At 61.3% G+C, this 16,887-nt stretch overlaps 1 protein-coding gene across 1 annotated transcript in view; it reads right to left on the bottom strand.

Moving 5' to 3' along the window:
• Nucleotides 1–13,353, bottom strand: part of LOC137458793 (uncharacterized) — a 30,312-nt gene extending 16,959 nt beyond the window's left edge. Inside the window, exon 1 of the mRNA XM_068170055.1 lies at nucleotides 12,464–13,353. Within this exon, the coding sequence (XP_068026156.1) occupies nucleotides 12,464–12,586 (123 nt within the window). The 5' untranslated portion in view covers nucleotides 12,587–13,353. The remainder of the gene's footprint in view (nucleotides 1–12,463) is intronic.
• Between the last annotated feature and the right edge of the window lie 3,534 nt (nucleotides 13,354–16,887).

Genomic DNA, 16,887 nt, shown 5'->3' with positions numbered 1-16,887 from the left:
CTGCTGTGCCACAGCCTCTCCACTGCCCAGCTGGAGTGAGGAGCCTGGCAGCCCCCAGAGCTGGGGGACAAAGGCCAAAGCTTCCTTGGGCTCCCTCCCAAACCTTGGTAGGCCCAGGGATGGCTTCCCCAGAGGCTCTTCCCTGGCTCAGGGGCTGCTGCTGTGACTCCTGCAGGTTGGAGGAGGCTGTGCCCAAGGTGTGCCTGGACCTGACTGGTGGGGAGAGGGCTGGAGAGCAGCAGCAGCAGCTGGCAGCTGGGTGTCCTGCTCCCTCGCAGCTGGCCTTGGAGGAGGTGAGAGGAGGGCTTGGCCTGGTGAGTGGGACCCAGCAGGCAGCTCAGGTACCTTGCTGGGCTGCACTGGGCAAGCTGGGAGCTGAGCTGCTCTGGGAGGTCTGGGCTCAGCAGGTGCTGGGCTGTGGAGTGCTGGAGAAAGCTCTGAGCCTGGCAGGGAAGGGGCAGCTGGGGGCCCAGGCTCAGCTCAGCTCTGGCCTGATGCTGCTCTGGGGGCTTGCTGCAGGCTGCAGAGGAAAGGTCTGCCCCAGCCAGCCAGCAGGCAGATGTGCAGCAGGAAGCAAAGGAAGCAGCCCTCCTCCTGCAGGGCTTGACTGCCAGCCAGCCAGAGGGGTGAGTGTCCTTGTGCCCCCTCCCTGTGCCACTTCCTCCTGGCTGCTCAGAGAGTTTCAACCTTCCTGTGGTGTGCAGCCCCCTGAGGGTGCTGGAGGTGGGGGAGGGCCCAGGCCTTGGCTTACAGAGCAGTGCCTGCCCTCTGAGGTGGGATTTGGCTCCTAGAGAGCCAGTCCCAGGGGAGAAGCTCCCCTGGAAGGGTCAGCAGGGAAGGTTTCCAGGCACAGCAGCTGAGAGCCTTCAGTGCCTCTTGCCAGGCCTGGAGCTGCCTTCCCCAGGGCTCTGCTGCTGCCTCTGCTCCCCGAGGTGCTGCCCTGGCAGGGCTGCCCTGGCACCACCTGCTGCTGTCTCTGCCCCAATCTCCTGGCAGAAGGAAGCTCTTGGGGAAGGTCTCCCGAGGGAGGCTGCCTGTGCTGTGTGCCTGAGGCCCAGCACAGCTCTGGGGCTGCTGTTGGGTGCCCTGCAGCCCACAGGTGACCTCCCAGCCCAGCTTCTGCAGTCCCAGCCTGGGGATCCCTCAGCCTCAAAGCTTGCCTGGCCCAGAGCTCCCCCCAGGCTGTGCCCCAGCTGAGGAGGGGGCTCAGAGGTGCTGCTGGTGGTGCTGAGCCTCTCTTGGGTGCCAGTGGCTGAGGTTCAGCCCCTCACTGCTCCTTGGCTCTGTCTCTCTCTGCCCCAGGGCTGCAGCTGCTGCCAGGAGCCATGACCTCAATGTCACCTACCAGGTCTGCAGGCTGCCAGCCTCAGGCAGCAGCCCTGAGCCCTTGGGCTGCAGGGGCCTGGAGCCCCCAGGCTGGCAGCACAAGCAGGATGCCCTCTCGGTGCCCAAGTGAGTGCTGCCCTGGGGCCTTCCCTGTGGGTTTGGGGATCCTGCCCTCCATGGCTGGGTGACCCCTGTGTGGATGGCTGCAGCTCTGTGGAGGGCAGAGGGTGGGCAGGAGGCACTTGGCCAGCAGGCACAGGCTGAGCTCACCTGGGCATGGCTGCACAGGGCAGAGAGCATTCCAAGGGAAGCTTTTCCTGCTCCTGCTCCTCCCTTTGGCCCTGGAGCATCCTCCAGATTGCTTCAGGAGTGCTGGCTGGCAGCAGGTTGGGCATCTGCTCTGCTGGCACTGGGGGTCAGGGCTGTGCCCTTAGGGGGTTTGGGGATTTGGGGGTGGCTTTTGGCTGGTGCAGCAAAGAGGCTCTGGCTCTTCTGGAGCCCTGTGGCTGTGCAGAGGCTGAGCCCCACCTGGCCCTGCTGGTGCAGGACACCCCCAGGGAGACCTCCTTGCTTCTGGGGCTCTGCAAATAGCTCAGAGTGAGGAGAGCTGGACATGGGGACAGGGCAGGGCCCAGCCCCGTGCCAGGGGCAGTCAGGATCCCCCCTGGCACTAACCATCCCTGCCCTGGCTGCAGGCCCTGCACGCTGGCCTGTGCCACACAGGCACCCTCTGTGCCCAGGCTGCCTGTGGGCTGCAGAGCCTCTGCCCTGAAGCAGAAGGCAGCTGAGAGGTGAGAGAGCTGCCAGCAGCTGCCTGTGCTCCCCACTGTGGGGCCAGCCCCATGGCTGCAGCTGCACCTTGCCTGTGGCCTCTGGGCTGCAGGGAGGCCTCTGCCCCGAGCCTGGCTGGGTGCCAATGGCCTCTTTGCCCTCCTCAGAGCCCTTTGCCCCCCCGGGGGTGGGCAGCAGATCTGTATCCCCCAGCTGCACAGCAGGCACCGAGCTGCCAAGGCCTCTGCCCCCCAGGTGAGGCTGCCCTGGGAGCCACTCTGCCAGGAGTGAGCCCTGCCCCGGGGCAGGCTGCAGCCTGCTGCTGTGCCAGCCCCGTGCCAGCTGGAGCAGAGCCCTGCCATGGGGATGGTTGGTGCTGGGGGGTGGCTGCAGCCTGCTGCTGTGCCAGCCCTGTGCCAGCTGGAGCAGAGCCCTGCCATGGGGATGGTTGGTGCTGGGGGTGGCTGCAGCCTGCTGCTGTGCCAGCCCTGTGCCAGCTGGAGCAGAGCCCTGCCATGGGGATGGTTGGTGCTGGGGGTGGCTGCAGCCTGCTGCTGTGCCAGCCCCGTGCCAGCTGGAGCAGAGCCCTGCCATGGGGATGGTTGGTGCTGGGGGTGGCTGCAGCCCCAGCTGGGGGGAGGGCAGGAGAGCAGGGAGCTGCCAGGGCCTGGGTGTGCCCCAGAGCTGCCTGCTGCCCTTCTCTCCTCTCTCTGCGGCCCCAGAGCATCCTTCAGGCCCTCTGAGCAGCAGCGCAGCAGGAGCAGCCCCAGAGTGCCTCCAGCCCCGGCTGAGAGCGCAGAGCCCTGGGGGATGCGTGGGCAGCCCTGGGCGTGCCCCGTGCGGGCCCTGGTGGGTGCCCGGTGCTGGCTTCTCAGCGCTGCTGAGGGGCAGGCGGCGCTGGGCTGGCCGCGGGGGCTGGGCAGGGCCGGAGCTGCCGGCAGGGAGCTGGGAGGAGAAGCTGCCAGGGCAGGGCTGGGGCTGAGGGCAAAGATGGCGGCCGGGCCCCGGCGGCCTACGGCTCCCATGGCGCTCTGCGCGGGCGGGAGGGGGCGGGGCTGTCGGCGTTCGAGAGCCAATGGGAGGCTGTGTTCGGGCACCGGCCAATGAGCGCAGGGGGCAGCTTTTGAAGCCCTGTGGCGCAGGCGGCGGTGAGTGGCGCTGGGGCCCCGGCAGCGACGAGGGATAGGGATGGGGACGGCTGCGGGGGGCGGGGCCTGGGGGAGGGAGGGAGGGAGGGAGGGAGTGCCTGCTGCTGTGCCAGCCCCGTGCCTGCTGCTGTGCCAGCCCCGTGCCAGCTGCTGTGCCAGCCCCGTGCCTGCTGCTGTGCCAGCCCCGTGCCAGCTGCTGTGCCAGCCCCGTGCCTGCTGCTGTGCCAGCCCCGTGCCTGCTGCTGTGCCAGCCCCGTGCCAGCTGCTGTGCCAGCCCCGTGCCAGCTGGAGCAGAGCCCTGCCATGGGGATGGTTGGTGCTGGGGGGGATGGCTGCAGCCTGCTGCTGTGCCAGCCCCGTGCCAGCTGCAAGGCAAAGCCCTGCCATGGGGATGGTTGGTGCTGGGGGGGATGGCTGCAGCCTGCTGCTGTGCCAGCCCCGTGCCAGCTGCAAGGCAAAGCCCTGCCATGGGGATGGTTGGTGCTGGGGGGGATGGCTGCAGCCTGCTGCTGTGCCAGCCCCATGCCAGCTGCACGGCAAAGCCCTGGCATGGGGATGGTTGGTGCTGGGGGGGATGGCTGCAGCCCCAGCTGGGGGGAGTGCAAGACAACAGGGAGCTGCCAGGGCCTGGATGTGCCTCAGGAGGGGAGCTGCATTTGCTGCTTGTGCCCCAGTGCTGTCCTCATGCCCCTCTCCTCTCTGCAGCCCCAGAGCATCCTTCAGGCCCTCTGCGCAGGCAGTGCAGGAAGAGGAGCCCCGAAGTGCTCCCAGCGCTTGGCAGCAGTCTCCCTGCTTCCAGCCCCCAGCCAGTGAAGCTCTTAAGGTGAAGACTTCAGCAGCCAGGAGCCCAGCCCAAGCTCCCAGCACTGCTTCCACCTTCTCCCTTGGTGTGGGAGCTCTTCTTCGTCCTTTGCTTTGTGTCCGTTCCCGCTTCCGCACTTTTACACCCGGTCCTGTCCGCGGCGCCGCTTTCCCCCGCTCCCCGTCCCGGTCCCGTCCGCGGCGCCTCTGCCCCCCGGTCCCGCTCCCCCTCCCCGTCCGCATCTCTGCTTTCCTCCGGCCCGGTCCCGGTCCCCGTCCCCTCCGCGGCGCCGCGTTCCCCTCTCCCGCCCCAGCCCTTTTTGCGGCTGGTTCCCCCTACCCCACTTCGCGGTTCCCATCCCTGTCCCCTCCCCTCTGCGCCGCGGTTCCCCCCCCCCCCCCCCCGTTTGTGGTGATCACTAAACGTTTGGGTTTTTGGCTCTTCAGACCTCTTCTGGCTACTTCTTGCCTCCCCTTTGGGGACCCTGGGGCTGGGGCTCCCTCGGGGGGCTCCTGGGCCAGGCCCTTCCTCCCGGGACGGGCTCCAGTCTGCCTTCCCCCTCTCTGCCATCATCGCAGGGGCTCTGGGGCTCTTGTTCTTAGCCTCTGTGGATCAGGCAGCCCCACTCAGCTTCACAGGGGGAAGGTGGAACCAAAGGGCTCTCTTCTTTCTTCCCCAAGCTCCACTCCCTCACCTTGGTCTTTGTCTGCAGCTGTGGCATGAACTGAGACCACTCTGCCTCCCTTTTCATATAGCCATTAAGGCTGGAAAAGACTTCTGAGATCCTGCAGTCCAACCATAACCAACAGAGCATGTGCCCAAGAGCCATGGCCACACATTTCCTGAGCCCCTCCAGGCGTGGGGACTCCACCACCTCCCTGGGCAGCCTCTTCCACTGCCTGACCACTCTAGCTGTAAGAAATTCTTCCTAGTATCCAAGCTAAGCCTTCCCTAGCACAGCTTGAGCCCATGACCTCTTGTCCTGTCATCAGTTCCTGGGGAGAAGAGGCCTCCTTTCAGCTAGCTCTAGAGAGAAAGAAGCTGTCCTCTCAGCATCCTCCTCTTCAATAGCTTCTGCCTTGTGCAGGAATCTTCCAGCCCCAGCTAGAGCAGGAGCAGAGAATCCAGCTCAGGTCACCCAGGAACACATCCAGACCGGGCTGGAAAGGCTCCAGGGAAGGAGACTCCACAACCTCTCTGGGCAGCCTGCTCCAGGCCTCTGGGACCCTCACAGTCAAGAAGTTCTTCCTCCTGTTGAGGTGGAGCCTCCTGTGCTGCAGTTTCCATCCACTGCCCCTTGGCCTATCCCAGGGCACAGTGAGCAGAAGCTGTCCCTGTCCCTGTCCCCTCCCTCCTGACCCCCAGCCCTCAGCTATTGAGAGGCATTGATCAGATCCCCCTCAGCCTTCTCCTCTCCAGACTGCACAGCCCCAGGGCTCTCAGCCTCTCCTCCCCAGGCAGTGCTGCAGTCCCTTCGGCATCCTTGGAGCCTCCCTTGGACTCTCTCCAGCAGATCCCTGTCCCTCCTGAACTGGGGAGCCCAGAGCTGGATGCAATATTCCAGGGGAGGTCTCAGCAGGGCAGAGCAGAGGGGGAGGAGAACCTCCCTGGCTCTGCTGGCCACACTCCTCTGAATGCCCCCCAGGACCCCCTTGGCCTTCTTGGCCCCCAGGGCACACTGCTGTCCCATGCAGAGCTTGTTGCCCACCAGCACTCCCAGGTCCTGTTTCAACCTCTTCAAGGATGTGCTGCCTGTGGGAGCCTGGGTGCTGCTCCTGCTTCCTGTGAGGAGCTCAGGCAATGAAATATTCTCTTAACTCCTTTTGCTCCCCTGTTCCAAACCATTTCACCTTGTGCCTTGCACCAAGCCCTTTGAGAACCTCTCCAACTGCCAGCCACACAAGGTGAGTTTCTCACATCAGCCTTCATGCTACCTGTGCTTGCAGACAGGGCAAGATCCAACTCAGAGTCCTCAGGGAAAGGGAAAACCAAGTCAAGGTTCTTGTGAGCCCTTCAGAATGCCAAATCATTTATTGCTCAGGGGTTAACCACCTGGGTTTCACAAATCATTTGGAACTCTTAGGAGTTGCTGCAGTCAGAACTAGGGGCTGGGGGTGGCTGACACCCCTCAGGCTGTGCTGTCATCCAGTGGGCTCTGGAAGAGCTGAGGGCTGGCTGCAGGCAACCCTCCTGGAGTTCAACAAGGACAAGGGCAAGGTCCTGCATCTGGGGAGGAGTAACAGCAGGCACCAGGACAGGTTAGGAGCTGCCCTGCTGGAGAGCAGCTCCGTGGAGTCTTAGTGCACAAGTTCTGCACGGGACAGCAATGTGCCCTGGTGGCCAAGAGAGCCAATGGGGTCCTGGGGTGCAGCAAGGAAAGTGTGGCCAGCAGGGCTGGGGAGGTTCTGCTCCCCCTCTGCTCTGCTCTGCCCTGCTGAGACCACAGCTGCAATCCTGGGTCCAGTTCTGGGCTCCCCAGCTCGAGGGAGACAGAGAGCTGCTGGGGACAGTCCAAGGGAGAGCCAGGAGGATGCTTAGGGGACTTGAGCATCTCCCCTGGGAAGAGAGGCTGAGAGCCCTGGGGCTGGTTAGTCTGGAGAAGAGAAGGCTGAGAGGGATCTGATCAATGTCTATTGACAGCTGAGGGCTGGGGGGCAAGGGGAGGGGGCCAAGCTCTTGTGGGTGGTGCACAGCAATCAGCCAAGGAACAGTGGAGACAAACTGGGACAGGGAAGGTTTCAGCTCAACAGGAGGAGAAACTTCTTTGGTGTGAGGCTGCTGGAGCCCTGGAGCAGGCTGCCCAGAGAGGTTGTGGAGTCTCCTGCTCTGGAGCCTGCCCAAGCCCTGCATCCTGGACGCATTCCTGTGCAGACTGCCCTGGGTGCTGCTGCTCTGGCAGCCACTCACCCCTAGATCTATGAATACAGTCTCACAGGCTCACAGTCTCGCCAAGGTTGGAAGAGACCTCGAGGATCATGGAGTCCAGCCTGCCAGCACAGACCCGTGACTAGAGCATGTCTCCCAGGGCCACGTCCAATCTCCGCTTGCACACCTCCAGGGACGGGGACTCCACCACCTCCCTGGGCAGCACATCCCAATGAGGAATGACTCTCTTGGTGAAGAACTTTCTCCTCACCTCCAGCCTAAACCTCCCCTGCTGCAGCTTGAGACTGTGTCCCCTTGTTCTGGGGCCGGTTGCCTGGGAGAAGAGCCCAACCCCCACCTGGCTACGACCTCCCTTCAGGGAGCTGCAGAGGCATTGAAAGGATTTCTGAAGAGTAGCAAAGCTTTCAATAAAACACAACTGAAGTTTCTCCCTTCAGGCACTCAAGAATTGCTAGGGCTACACATGGAAGGGTACTTGTCAAAACTGCTGTGGTTTGTTCATTCCCCTGGGGTGTTCTGCAGACTGAAACCCAGGAGCAGACTCACCAGGACAGCCATGAGAATGTCAGGAGAATTCATTCAGAATTGTCTTTTCCATTGATGCATTTAAAAATCTTTTCTAATGGATACTTGTGACAGTTCCCAGGAACTCCAGCAGACCTCAACAGAGCAGCAGCAAGCACCTCCATGTTTGATTTGCTTTGTGGGTAGTTTTGTCTCTTAACCCCCCCCACGTTCAAGAGTCTGTACTGGGATGGGTGGATCATAGTCGGTGTGGATTCTTCCCCATGAGAGTGGTGAAACCCTGGAATGGGTTGTCCAGGGAGGTGGTTGAGGCCCCGTCCCTGGGGGTGTTTAAGAGCAGGCTGGATGAGGCTCTGTCCAGCCTGATCTAGTGTGGGGTGTCCCTGCCCATGGCAGGGGGTTGGAACTAGATGATCCTTGTGGTCCCTTCCAACCCTGAATGAAACTATGAAACTATGAAACTATGAAACCTCCAAGGCACTGAAGTAGCTCTTGTGCTGCTTCACAAGCCCATCAAACCTGCAGTGTGAATGAGTCTGCCTTGAGCATGGGTGATCAGCATTTGGAGGTCACCTTGGCTCCCCACTTCCTCCTCAAGGGCCTGCTGAGGCTGACACTTCTCCTGGGGCCTGCTCTTGGCTTCTCCTGCCCCAGGAGGAGTTTGACACCTCTCCAAGGAGGCAGTGAGCGCTTCCTGCCCAAGAGCCTGAAGAGTCCTGGAGCTGTGAGGTGTGGGATGGAGCTGGGCAGCTGTGGTGGGTTAAGGCCTCTTTCTGCAAACAAAAGAAGCAAGCAGGGGGGAGGCTTGCGGGTACTTTACCCTCCCTGCAGGGCGTTTCCCCTGGGAAAGCTGAGGCTGTTCCACTCCCCCCTCCCTGCCCAGCTAGGGTAGAAAAAGCAGGACATCATAGCTGTTGGAGCTCCTTTTTGGCTCCTGCCTCTGCTGGATGAGAGCTACTGCAGCTGCCCTCCTGCTCCTCAGCCACGTGGCCGGACCTGATCCTTCTCCCTGCTGCCTCTGCGCCTTCTCAGAGAGAGACTGGTTCTGTATTATTCTTTTCTGTCCCCCTCCCATCCACTCTTGCTCCTTGCCCTTGTGAACTTTTCCTGTTATTGCCATATATATATATAGTTTAAAGGAAAATTCTTTGCCTCTCTACTTCCAAGCTGACTCCAGATTGTTGCTCAGTGGATTTGCTCCTTACCCTTTTTTGTTCCCTCTCCCTGTTTGGAGGGGGGGGGGGGGGGAGTGGGGAAGAGATTCTCAGCCTTTTCCCCATTTGAGCTTTTAACTCTCAGTTAAGGCTCCAACCACTACAGTAGAGGACAGTGCAGCAAAAGGCTCTGAGGCAAGGCAAGGGAGAAGCAGAGCAGGGGACAGAGGAGTGCCAGAGGCCCTGGGCACCACAGCGTCTGACAGAGCCCTGCCCTCCTCCTGTCACCCCTCAGGCCCAGCACTGGCTGGAAACCAAAGGTCAGCCTCTGCAGTGGGCAGCCAGGGACACAGAGTGCAGGCAGGCAGTGTCCAGCACTGACCTGAGTCACAGTGCAGGCTCAGGGAGCTGCAGTGATCCTCGGGCCGCAGCGGCAGCAGCTCCCCAGCCATCTGCATGGCGTCCCCGGCCCCCAGAGCTCCCAGCCAGGGCTCAGCAGAGAATGGGCTGCAAGAGAGAGACACAGCAGGGCTGCTGCAGAGACCTGGGCACCACAGGCCTGCTGCAGGCCACTGCTCTGCAGCTGCCTTCTGCAAGCAAGGAGCAAAGTAGCCACAGGCAGCAGAATCAGAGAACCTTTCTGGCTGGAAAAGATCTTTCAGCTCCACTCCAACCATGCTCCCATTGCCAGGGCACCCCCAAACCATGGCCCTCAGCACCACACCAACCCCCCAGGGATGGGGACTCCACCACTGTCCTGGGCAGCCTGCACCAGGCCTTGACAACCCTCAAGGGCAAGAAATTGTTCCTCATGTCTCAGCCCAAACCTTCCCTGGCACAACTGAGGGCATTTCCTCCTGGCCTATCACTTGTTCCTTGGGAGCAGAGACCAAGCCCTGCCTGGCTCCAGCCTCCTGTCAGGGAGCTGAAGAGAGACAGAAGATCCACCCTCAGCCTCCTCCAGGCTAAACATCCCCAGTTCCCTCAGCTGCTCCTCACAAGACTTTTGCTCTAGACCCTTCACCAGCTTTGTAGTCCCTCCTGGAGCCACCCCAGCACCTCAGTGTGCTCCCTGTAGTGAGGGGGCCAAAAGTCAATGCAGTACTCAGGCTGTGCATCCAGTACCCAGTGCAGGCTACACTGCTCTGCTCCTGTTGGCCACACCATGGCTGACCCAGGCCAGGATGCTGTTGGCCTGCTCAGCCACCTGGCCACAGGCTGGCTCAGATGCAGCCTCTGTTGCCCAGCACCCTAGGTCTTTGCTGGGCATCTTTCCAGCCACTCTTCCCCCAGCCTGCAGTGTTGCAGGGGGTTGCTGTGACCCAGGTACTGGACCTGCCACTTGGCCTTGATGAACCTCATGCCATTGGCTTGAGCTTTGATCCAGCCTGGCCAGGTGCCTCTGTACATTCACAAGCAGATGAACACTCCTGCCCAGCTTGGGCCTGTCTGCAAACTGACTGAGGGAGCCTCAACGCCCTCACCCAGGGCACTGATCAAGTGTTCAGGAGAGCTGGCCCCAGCACTGAGCCTTGGGGAACACCACTGGTGACCAGACACCCAGGGGAGTTAGCTCCATTCACTTGAAAGCAGAAGGCAAACCAACCCCATGGAATCAGAAAGAGAGCTCCTTGCTGGGGATTGTTTTGAGCAAGAGGGGACATGGGTCCCAGCAACACCTGTGCAATTCAGGCCTTGAAGAACTCTCTGTTGATAATAGAGCGGTGGAGTAGGAGCTGTGGGAAAGAGTTGATTGCCTGGTATGCTGAAGTCCAGCTGCCCCTGAGAAGGGAGGCAAGCAAGATAAGCAGGAGGCGAGATCTGGGAAAGAGAGCAATTAGACTGAGTAGGAAGAATTCCACAGAGTTGTGAAAACAATGCTGTAACCTTCTAGAGAGGAACCAACAGTGTGTGTTAAATTAGAACAGAATTAACTATGCATAAGGTAAGACTCTAAATAACAAAGTGTGGAACAATAAAGTGGGATGATTACTGTCACTCATACTGAGTGCTGTCGTCCCTGCCTCTGTTCTTGTCAGCTCCTGGCTCAGTGCTGAAGAGATTCAGCACTCAGAAGGTCCCAGAGTAGAGAATGACACCAGGTGCCCCATACACTGCATCCAGCTCCCTGCAGTGAGGCTGCAGAGCCCAGCTGCTGGCAATGCCACCAGAGCAGGGCTGCTGGAGAGCACAGGGCTGGAAGAGCTGCTGGCACTCACAGCCTCACCCTGGCTTCCTGCCACCCAGAAACCTCACCTCAAAAGCTGCAAATGGCAAGGCAGCTCCTGGCCCAGGAGATCCCAGCCTAGAAAGCAGCCAGGAACAAGCAAAGCCTGGCCTGAAGAGCAGAGCAGGATGCTGAGCTCCTCACCTCTGAGTGCTGAGGCTGTAGGGAGCCTCCTTGGGCTCTGTTTCTGCCCTTGGCTCCTGCAGCTCCTCCCAGACTCTGCTCTCTGGGCAATCTCCGCCGGCTCTGGCCACTGGCCTGCCCCCTGCCCCCTCAGCCTGCTCAGGGCTATCTGAGGCAGCTCTCTAATTTGAGGAGTTGCTGAAGGAGGAGACTAACTTCTAAGCCTTCTTCTGAGGCTCTGTGAGCAGCACCACTCAGCCCTTTGCCTCTGCTGCCTGCTGCTCTGCCTCTGCATGTCTCGGCTTCTGCTTTGGCTTCTTTTTCCCTGCAGCTCCTCCTTTTCTTCCCCTCCTTCTCTTCGCCCTCTGCCTTATCCTCAAGATGTCTTTTCAGCCTTGCTTGCTGCTTGCTGACTTCAGACACCTTTCTGCTTTCCCTTTCCTGGGGGGCAGCATCTTTACCCCTGGCTGGCTTCTCTCTCTCAGGCTTAGGTTTCCCTTGGGCCCGGCGAAGGGGTAGAAGAGGAGAGTCAGAGGCAGGGATCATTGTGGAGGGAAACTCAGAACAAACCCCAACAAATTCACCTTTTTTTGCCTCGATTTTGAGTGCAATTCTTAGTTTTCAGGTCACAAAATCCTGCCCAAGCTCCCCAGATGAACTGGCATTGCTCCACTCCTCACAGAGCTCTGCTTCCCAGGCAGCAGCACCAGCTGAGGGCTGGCAGCTCCCAGCACAGCCAAGAACTGTCCCCAAGAGCCTGAGCCCCCCCCAGCAAAGTGTCCCCACCTGTCCTGCTCACCTGTGCTTGGGCCTGCTCCAGCTCTGAGAGCTTCTGCCGCAGTTCCAGCAGCTCCTTTTCCTTCTCAAGCACTTGCTGCCTCAGCAGCTGCTCCTGGCTCAAAGGCTTCCCTGGAGGAGCAGAGGCAGCAGCTGTGGCACAGGCAGGGGCAGTGCATTCCTCTGGCTGGAAACAGAACAGAACCTCTTACACTGAAAATCCTGAGAGAGTCATGGAACCCTGGAACTGGTTTGGTTAGAACAAGGTCACCCAGCCCCAGCCTCAACCTAACACCCCCATGGCCCCCATGCTCAGCTCACTCCAGCTCCCTTACCTGCTGTCACCATCTAGCACTGGAGCTCTCTCTGTGCAGCTGTTGGAAGCTGCACCATTCATGCACAATGGAACCAAACTCATTTGAAACCTTTGCCCCCACTAGAATTTGCTGTTGTGACAGGGGGAGCAAGTGGAGCATGGATTGGAAAGGGACTGAGGCACAAACCCACAGAAATATCTCCAGCCAAAAGGCAACAAAGGAAACTCTTTGACATGACATAGCCCTCCTCAGGTACTGCAAGGCCTGTTGTGGATGGGGTTCTGCACTTCACTCCCAAGAGGGAAGTAACAAGCTATTTAAAGCAGCCACACTCTCAGCATAGAGCCTTATACAAACCCCAAGGGCTGTAAATCAGATTAACAACAATCATTCACTCTGATGCCTACCAGAACATCCTGAATCCAGAAGATGCTTCCTTTGCTCTTCCATTGGAGAAACAGAGTCAGGAGGAAGAATGCAGCTGTGCTGGACCAGCCTCCTGCAAGACCTGAAACCAGCCCTGAGACCATCTTCAGCAAGGTGTTGGCAGAGAAAGTGGAACAACAGCAAAGGCAGAAAGCTAAAGCTGCCCTCTTGCAGCACAGACACTGTGTTTCATGGAGAGCAAAATGCTCCCTGGGGACAGGAGGCTGGGAGCTGAAAAGCCTCTGCCCCCCCTGCACTCCAGACAAACAAGCAAACCCAAAGCCAAAGCACACAGCCAGCCAAGAGCGGCTGGGGGCTGCCACTGTGTCACCTATGGACTCAGGCCTGAGCTGCTACAGAACACTTTGATGGGAGGCAACCTTGTGATAAGGGAAAGAAACAGAAGCCTGGATCCAAACGAATGACCCTGACAGGAGCCTTGGAGCTGTCAGAGCACAAAGCCTGAGACCTGTCCAGAGCTGCAGCTGGACAGCAGAGGGGCTGAATGGAACAGAGTAACAGAAGCACAGCCAGGAGCAGAGGCTCTGATGAAGGCACTCAGGAGATGTGAAACAGGAGCCAGAACGAGGCCAGTTCCTAAAGGTGCTAAGTCTATCATCCAAAGCTCACAGGAAATCTCCTTCTAGAGAGGTAAAAAGGGGCAGGAAAGCCTGAAGCTTTTCCCTGTCCCACCAACAAAGCCCAGGGGGGAGCAAGGGAAAACCCAAGGGCAAAGGATGCAAAAGGGATAAAACTTTGAGCCCAGCTCCAGAGCTGAACTCAGGTGAGGGAAACACCACCTTGCTGTGACCAAACTCAAGAGTGCAACAAAAGAGACACTCCAGGGCTAGCAACTTGTCCCTGCTCACTGTTTTACTCACAGCAGTGTCAGGCAAGCTCCCGAGATTCCCCAGCAGCAACCCTGGCACAGCGACTCCTCCAGTTTGCATTGACCTGGGGACAGAGACACAGAGATGTTTGCCAGCAGCCCCCTGCCCCTGCCCAGGGCCAAACATTTTGTGCCTGGGAAGAGCAGGCCCTGCATGCTCAGAGTAACAATGCAGCTCTTTGGAGATGAGATTTGCCAGCAGCTAAATAAGCCCTTGGTAAAGAGGCCAGCTCCTTCCCATGCCTCTGCTGGGTGATCTCTCCCCTGGCTGGAAGCCTGCACCCTGGGAAACAGCAGGAATCAACTGGTCTGCATCCCTGGGAATCCTCTCCAGTGCAGCTGCAGACAGCAGGATCTGATGACAAAAAGCAAGACAACAAATCCAGCCAACGCCACCAACCATCCCCTGCCCTTGCCCTTGGGGATAGCTTCAGCAGGGAGACTTTGTGCAATCATCACTATGTCTGGTGGCTGCTCTGCTGATGGAACTGGGCAGGGGAAGCAGGATGTGGAAGAGCACAGCAGTCACAGCCCTGCCACCGGGTATCACCAGGTGCTGAAGTGCTGAGGCTCCCTGGCACCCTGGAGCTGCCTGGCTGCCAGACTTCACCGGATGGAAGCAGCCGGGTTCAGCACCGAGCTGCACTGCAGCTGCTCGCAGCCTTGCCTGGCTCAGGGCTCCGTGCCGCGGGGCTTGGCCTCGCTCAGGCTTTAGAATGAAGCCTGCTCGGCAAACACAAGATCGAGACTCTTCTCTTGCCTTACCGCCAAGGAAAGCAGCTCTTGGCCTTTAGCTTCTGCCCAGGCTTAGCCTCGCAGCAGCGCTTAAGCGGGAGCCGCGGTGCCGGGGCAGGGGGCGGCGTGGGGGCACGGCCGGCTCCGCGGCTGCCGCCCCGCAGAGACGCAGGGCCCGGCCCCGGCAGGGCGGACGGCAGCCCGGGCACCCCAAAGCCACCCCGGAACCTCCTCCTCGCCCCCGCTGCGGGCAGCCTCCTGCAGGGCGGGGAGCAGCCGGCCCGGGCCCCGCCGCTGCCCAAGGCCGGCGAGGGCTCCCCTGCCGCTGCTGCTGCCGCTGCTGCTGCCCCTGCCCCTGCCCCTGCCCCTGCCGCTGCTGCCGCTGCTGCTGCCCCTGCCCCTGCCGCTGCCCCTGCCCCTGCCCCTGCCCCTGCCCCTGCCCCTGCCCCTGCCGCTGCCCCTGCCCCTGCCCCTGCCCCTGCCCCTGCCCCTGCCGCTGCCCCTGCCCCTGCCCCTGCCCCTGCCGCTGCCCCTGCCCCTGCCCCTGCCCCTGCCCCTGCCCCTGCCGCTGCCCCTGCCCCTGCCCCTGCCCCTGCCCCTGCCCCTGCCGCTGCCCCTGCCCCTGCCCCTGCCCCTGCCGCTGCCCCTGCCCCTGCCGCTGCCCCTGCCCCTGCCGCTGCCCCTGCCGCTGCCCCTGCCCCTGCCCCTGCCCCTGCCCCTGCCGCTGCTGCTGCCGCTGCCCCTGCCCCTGCCCTTGCCCCTGCCCTTGCCCCTGCCCCTGCCCCTGCCCCTGCCCCTGCCCCTGCCCCTGCCCCTGCCGCTGCCCCTGCCCCTGCCCCTGCCGCTGCCCCTGCCCCTGCCCCTGCCCCTGCCGCTGCCCCTGCCCCTGCCGCTGCCCCTGCCCCTGCCCCTGCCGCTGCCCCTGCCCCTGCCCCTGCCCCTGCCCCTGCCGCTGCCCCTGCCGCTGCCCCTGCCGCTGCCCCTGCCCCTGCCTCTGCCCCTGCCCCTGCCCCTGCCCCTGCCCCTGCCCCTGTCCCTGCCGCTGCCCCTGCCCCTGCCCCTGCCCCTGCCCCTGCCGCGGGGCTGGCAGCGCTGCGCTGCGCTCCCGCCCGGCTCGGAGCGGCTCCGGCAGCGGCTGGGGCGGCAGGGGGCTGGGCCGCGGCTAACGAGCGCCCGGGGACACCCCCGGCCCCAGCTCAGCTCCCCTGCAGCAGCCCCCTCAGCCCACAGCCCCCCGCAGCCTGCCTGCCCGCTCCAAGGGGCAGCCCGGGGGGGGGGCAGCAGGGCCCGGGGCCGCTGCCGCCAGCAGCCGGCAGCCAGGGCAGGCCTCGCTCGGCTGCGCCTCCCTCCGGGCACCCAGGCTCTGCCCTGCTCGCTCTCGGGCTCTGGCCCAGGCCCGGCCTCGCTCCCGGCCCCCTGCAATGCTGCGGCGCTGCCAAGCTGCCGGCTGGGGACACCTCCCCCAGGGGGACCCTTCCCGCTCTGCTCAGCTCCTCCTGCCCCTGGGGCGGCTGCGCCAGCGCCCCCGGCTGGAGGCAGAACAGAGCAAGGGGAAACACCATGGGCAAACTCCACTTGTGCCCAAAGCCAGGCCAAAGATAGGGTAGGGTAGGGTAGGGTAGGGTAGGGTAGGGTAGGGTAGGGTAGGGTAGGGTAGGGTAGGGTAGGACAGGACAGGATAGGATAGGATAGGATGGGATAGGATAGGATAGGATAGGATAGGATAGGATAGGATAGGATAGGATAGGATAGGATAGGATGGGATAGGATGGGATAGGATGGGATAGGATAGGATAGGATAGGATAGGATAGGATAGGATAGGATAGGATAGGATAGGATAGGATAGGATGGGATAGGATAGGATAGAATTAACCAGGTTGGAAGAGACCTTCAAGATCATCACGTCCAACCCATCAACCAATCCAACACCACCTAAACAACTAACCCATGGCACCAAGCACCCCAACAAGTCTCCTCCTAAACACCTCCAATGATGGCGACTCCACCACCCCCCTGGGCAGCACATTCCAATGGGCAATCACTCTCTGTAGAATTTCTTCCTCACATCCAGCCTAAACCTCCCCTGGCACAGCTTGAGACTGTGTCCTCTTGTTCTGGTGCTGGCTGCCTGGGAGAAGAGACCAACCTCTGCCTGTCTACAACCTCCCTTTGGGTAGTTGTAGAGAGCAAGAAGGTCTCCCCTGAGTCTCCTCCTCTTCAGGCTAAGCAGCCCCAGCTCCCTCAGCCTCTCCTCACAGGGCTGTGCTCCAGACCCCTCCCCAGCTTTGTTGCCCTTCTCTGGACTCGTTCCAGCAGCTCAACCTCCTTCCTAAACTGAGGGGCCCTGAACTGGTGTGGCCTAACCAGTGCAGTGTACAGGGGCAGGATGAGCTCCCTGCTCCTGCTGGCCACACTCTTCCTGATGCAGGCCAGGATGCCATTGGCCCTCCTGGCTGCCTGGGCACACTGCAGGCTCATGTTCAGCCTACCATCGACCACTACCCCCAGGTCCCTCTCTGCCTGGCTGCTCTCAGCCACCCTGCCCCCAGCCTGCAGCACTGCCTGGGGTTGCTGTGGCCAATGTGCAGCCCCTGGCACTTGGATGTGTTCAATCTCCTGCCCTTGGCCTCTGCCCATCTGCCCAGCCTGTCCAGGTCCCTCTGCAGAGCCTCTCTGCCCTCCAGCAGATCAACTCCTGCCCCAGCTTGCTGTCATCTGCAAAATCACTGCCGATGGACTCAGTGCCCTCATCCAGATCATCAATAAAGATGTTAAAGAGC

The sequence above is a fragment of the Melanerpes formicivorus genome, unplaced genomic scaffold (genome assembly GCF_026170545.1).
Source record: "Melanerpes formicivorus ecotype bairdi unplaced genomic scaffold, bMelFor1.0.p_v2 SCAF_278, whole genome shotgun sequence".
Lineage (NCBI taxonomy): Eukaryota > Metazoa > Chordata > Aves > Piciformes > Picidae > Melanerpes > Melanerpes formicivorus.
The sequence above is the reverse complement of the archived record's forward strand: the minus strand, read 5'-3'. Positions and strand labels throughout refer to the sequence as shown.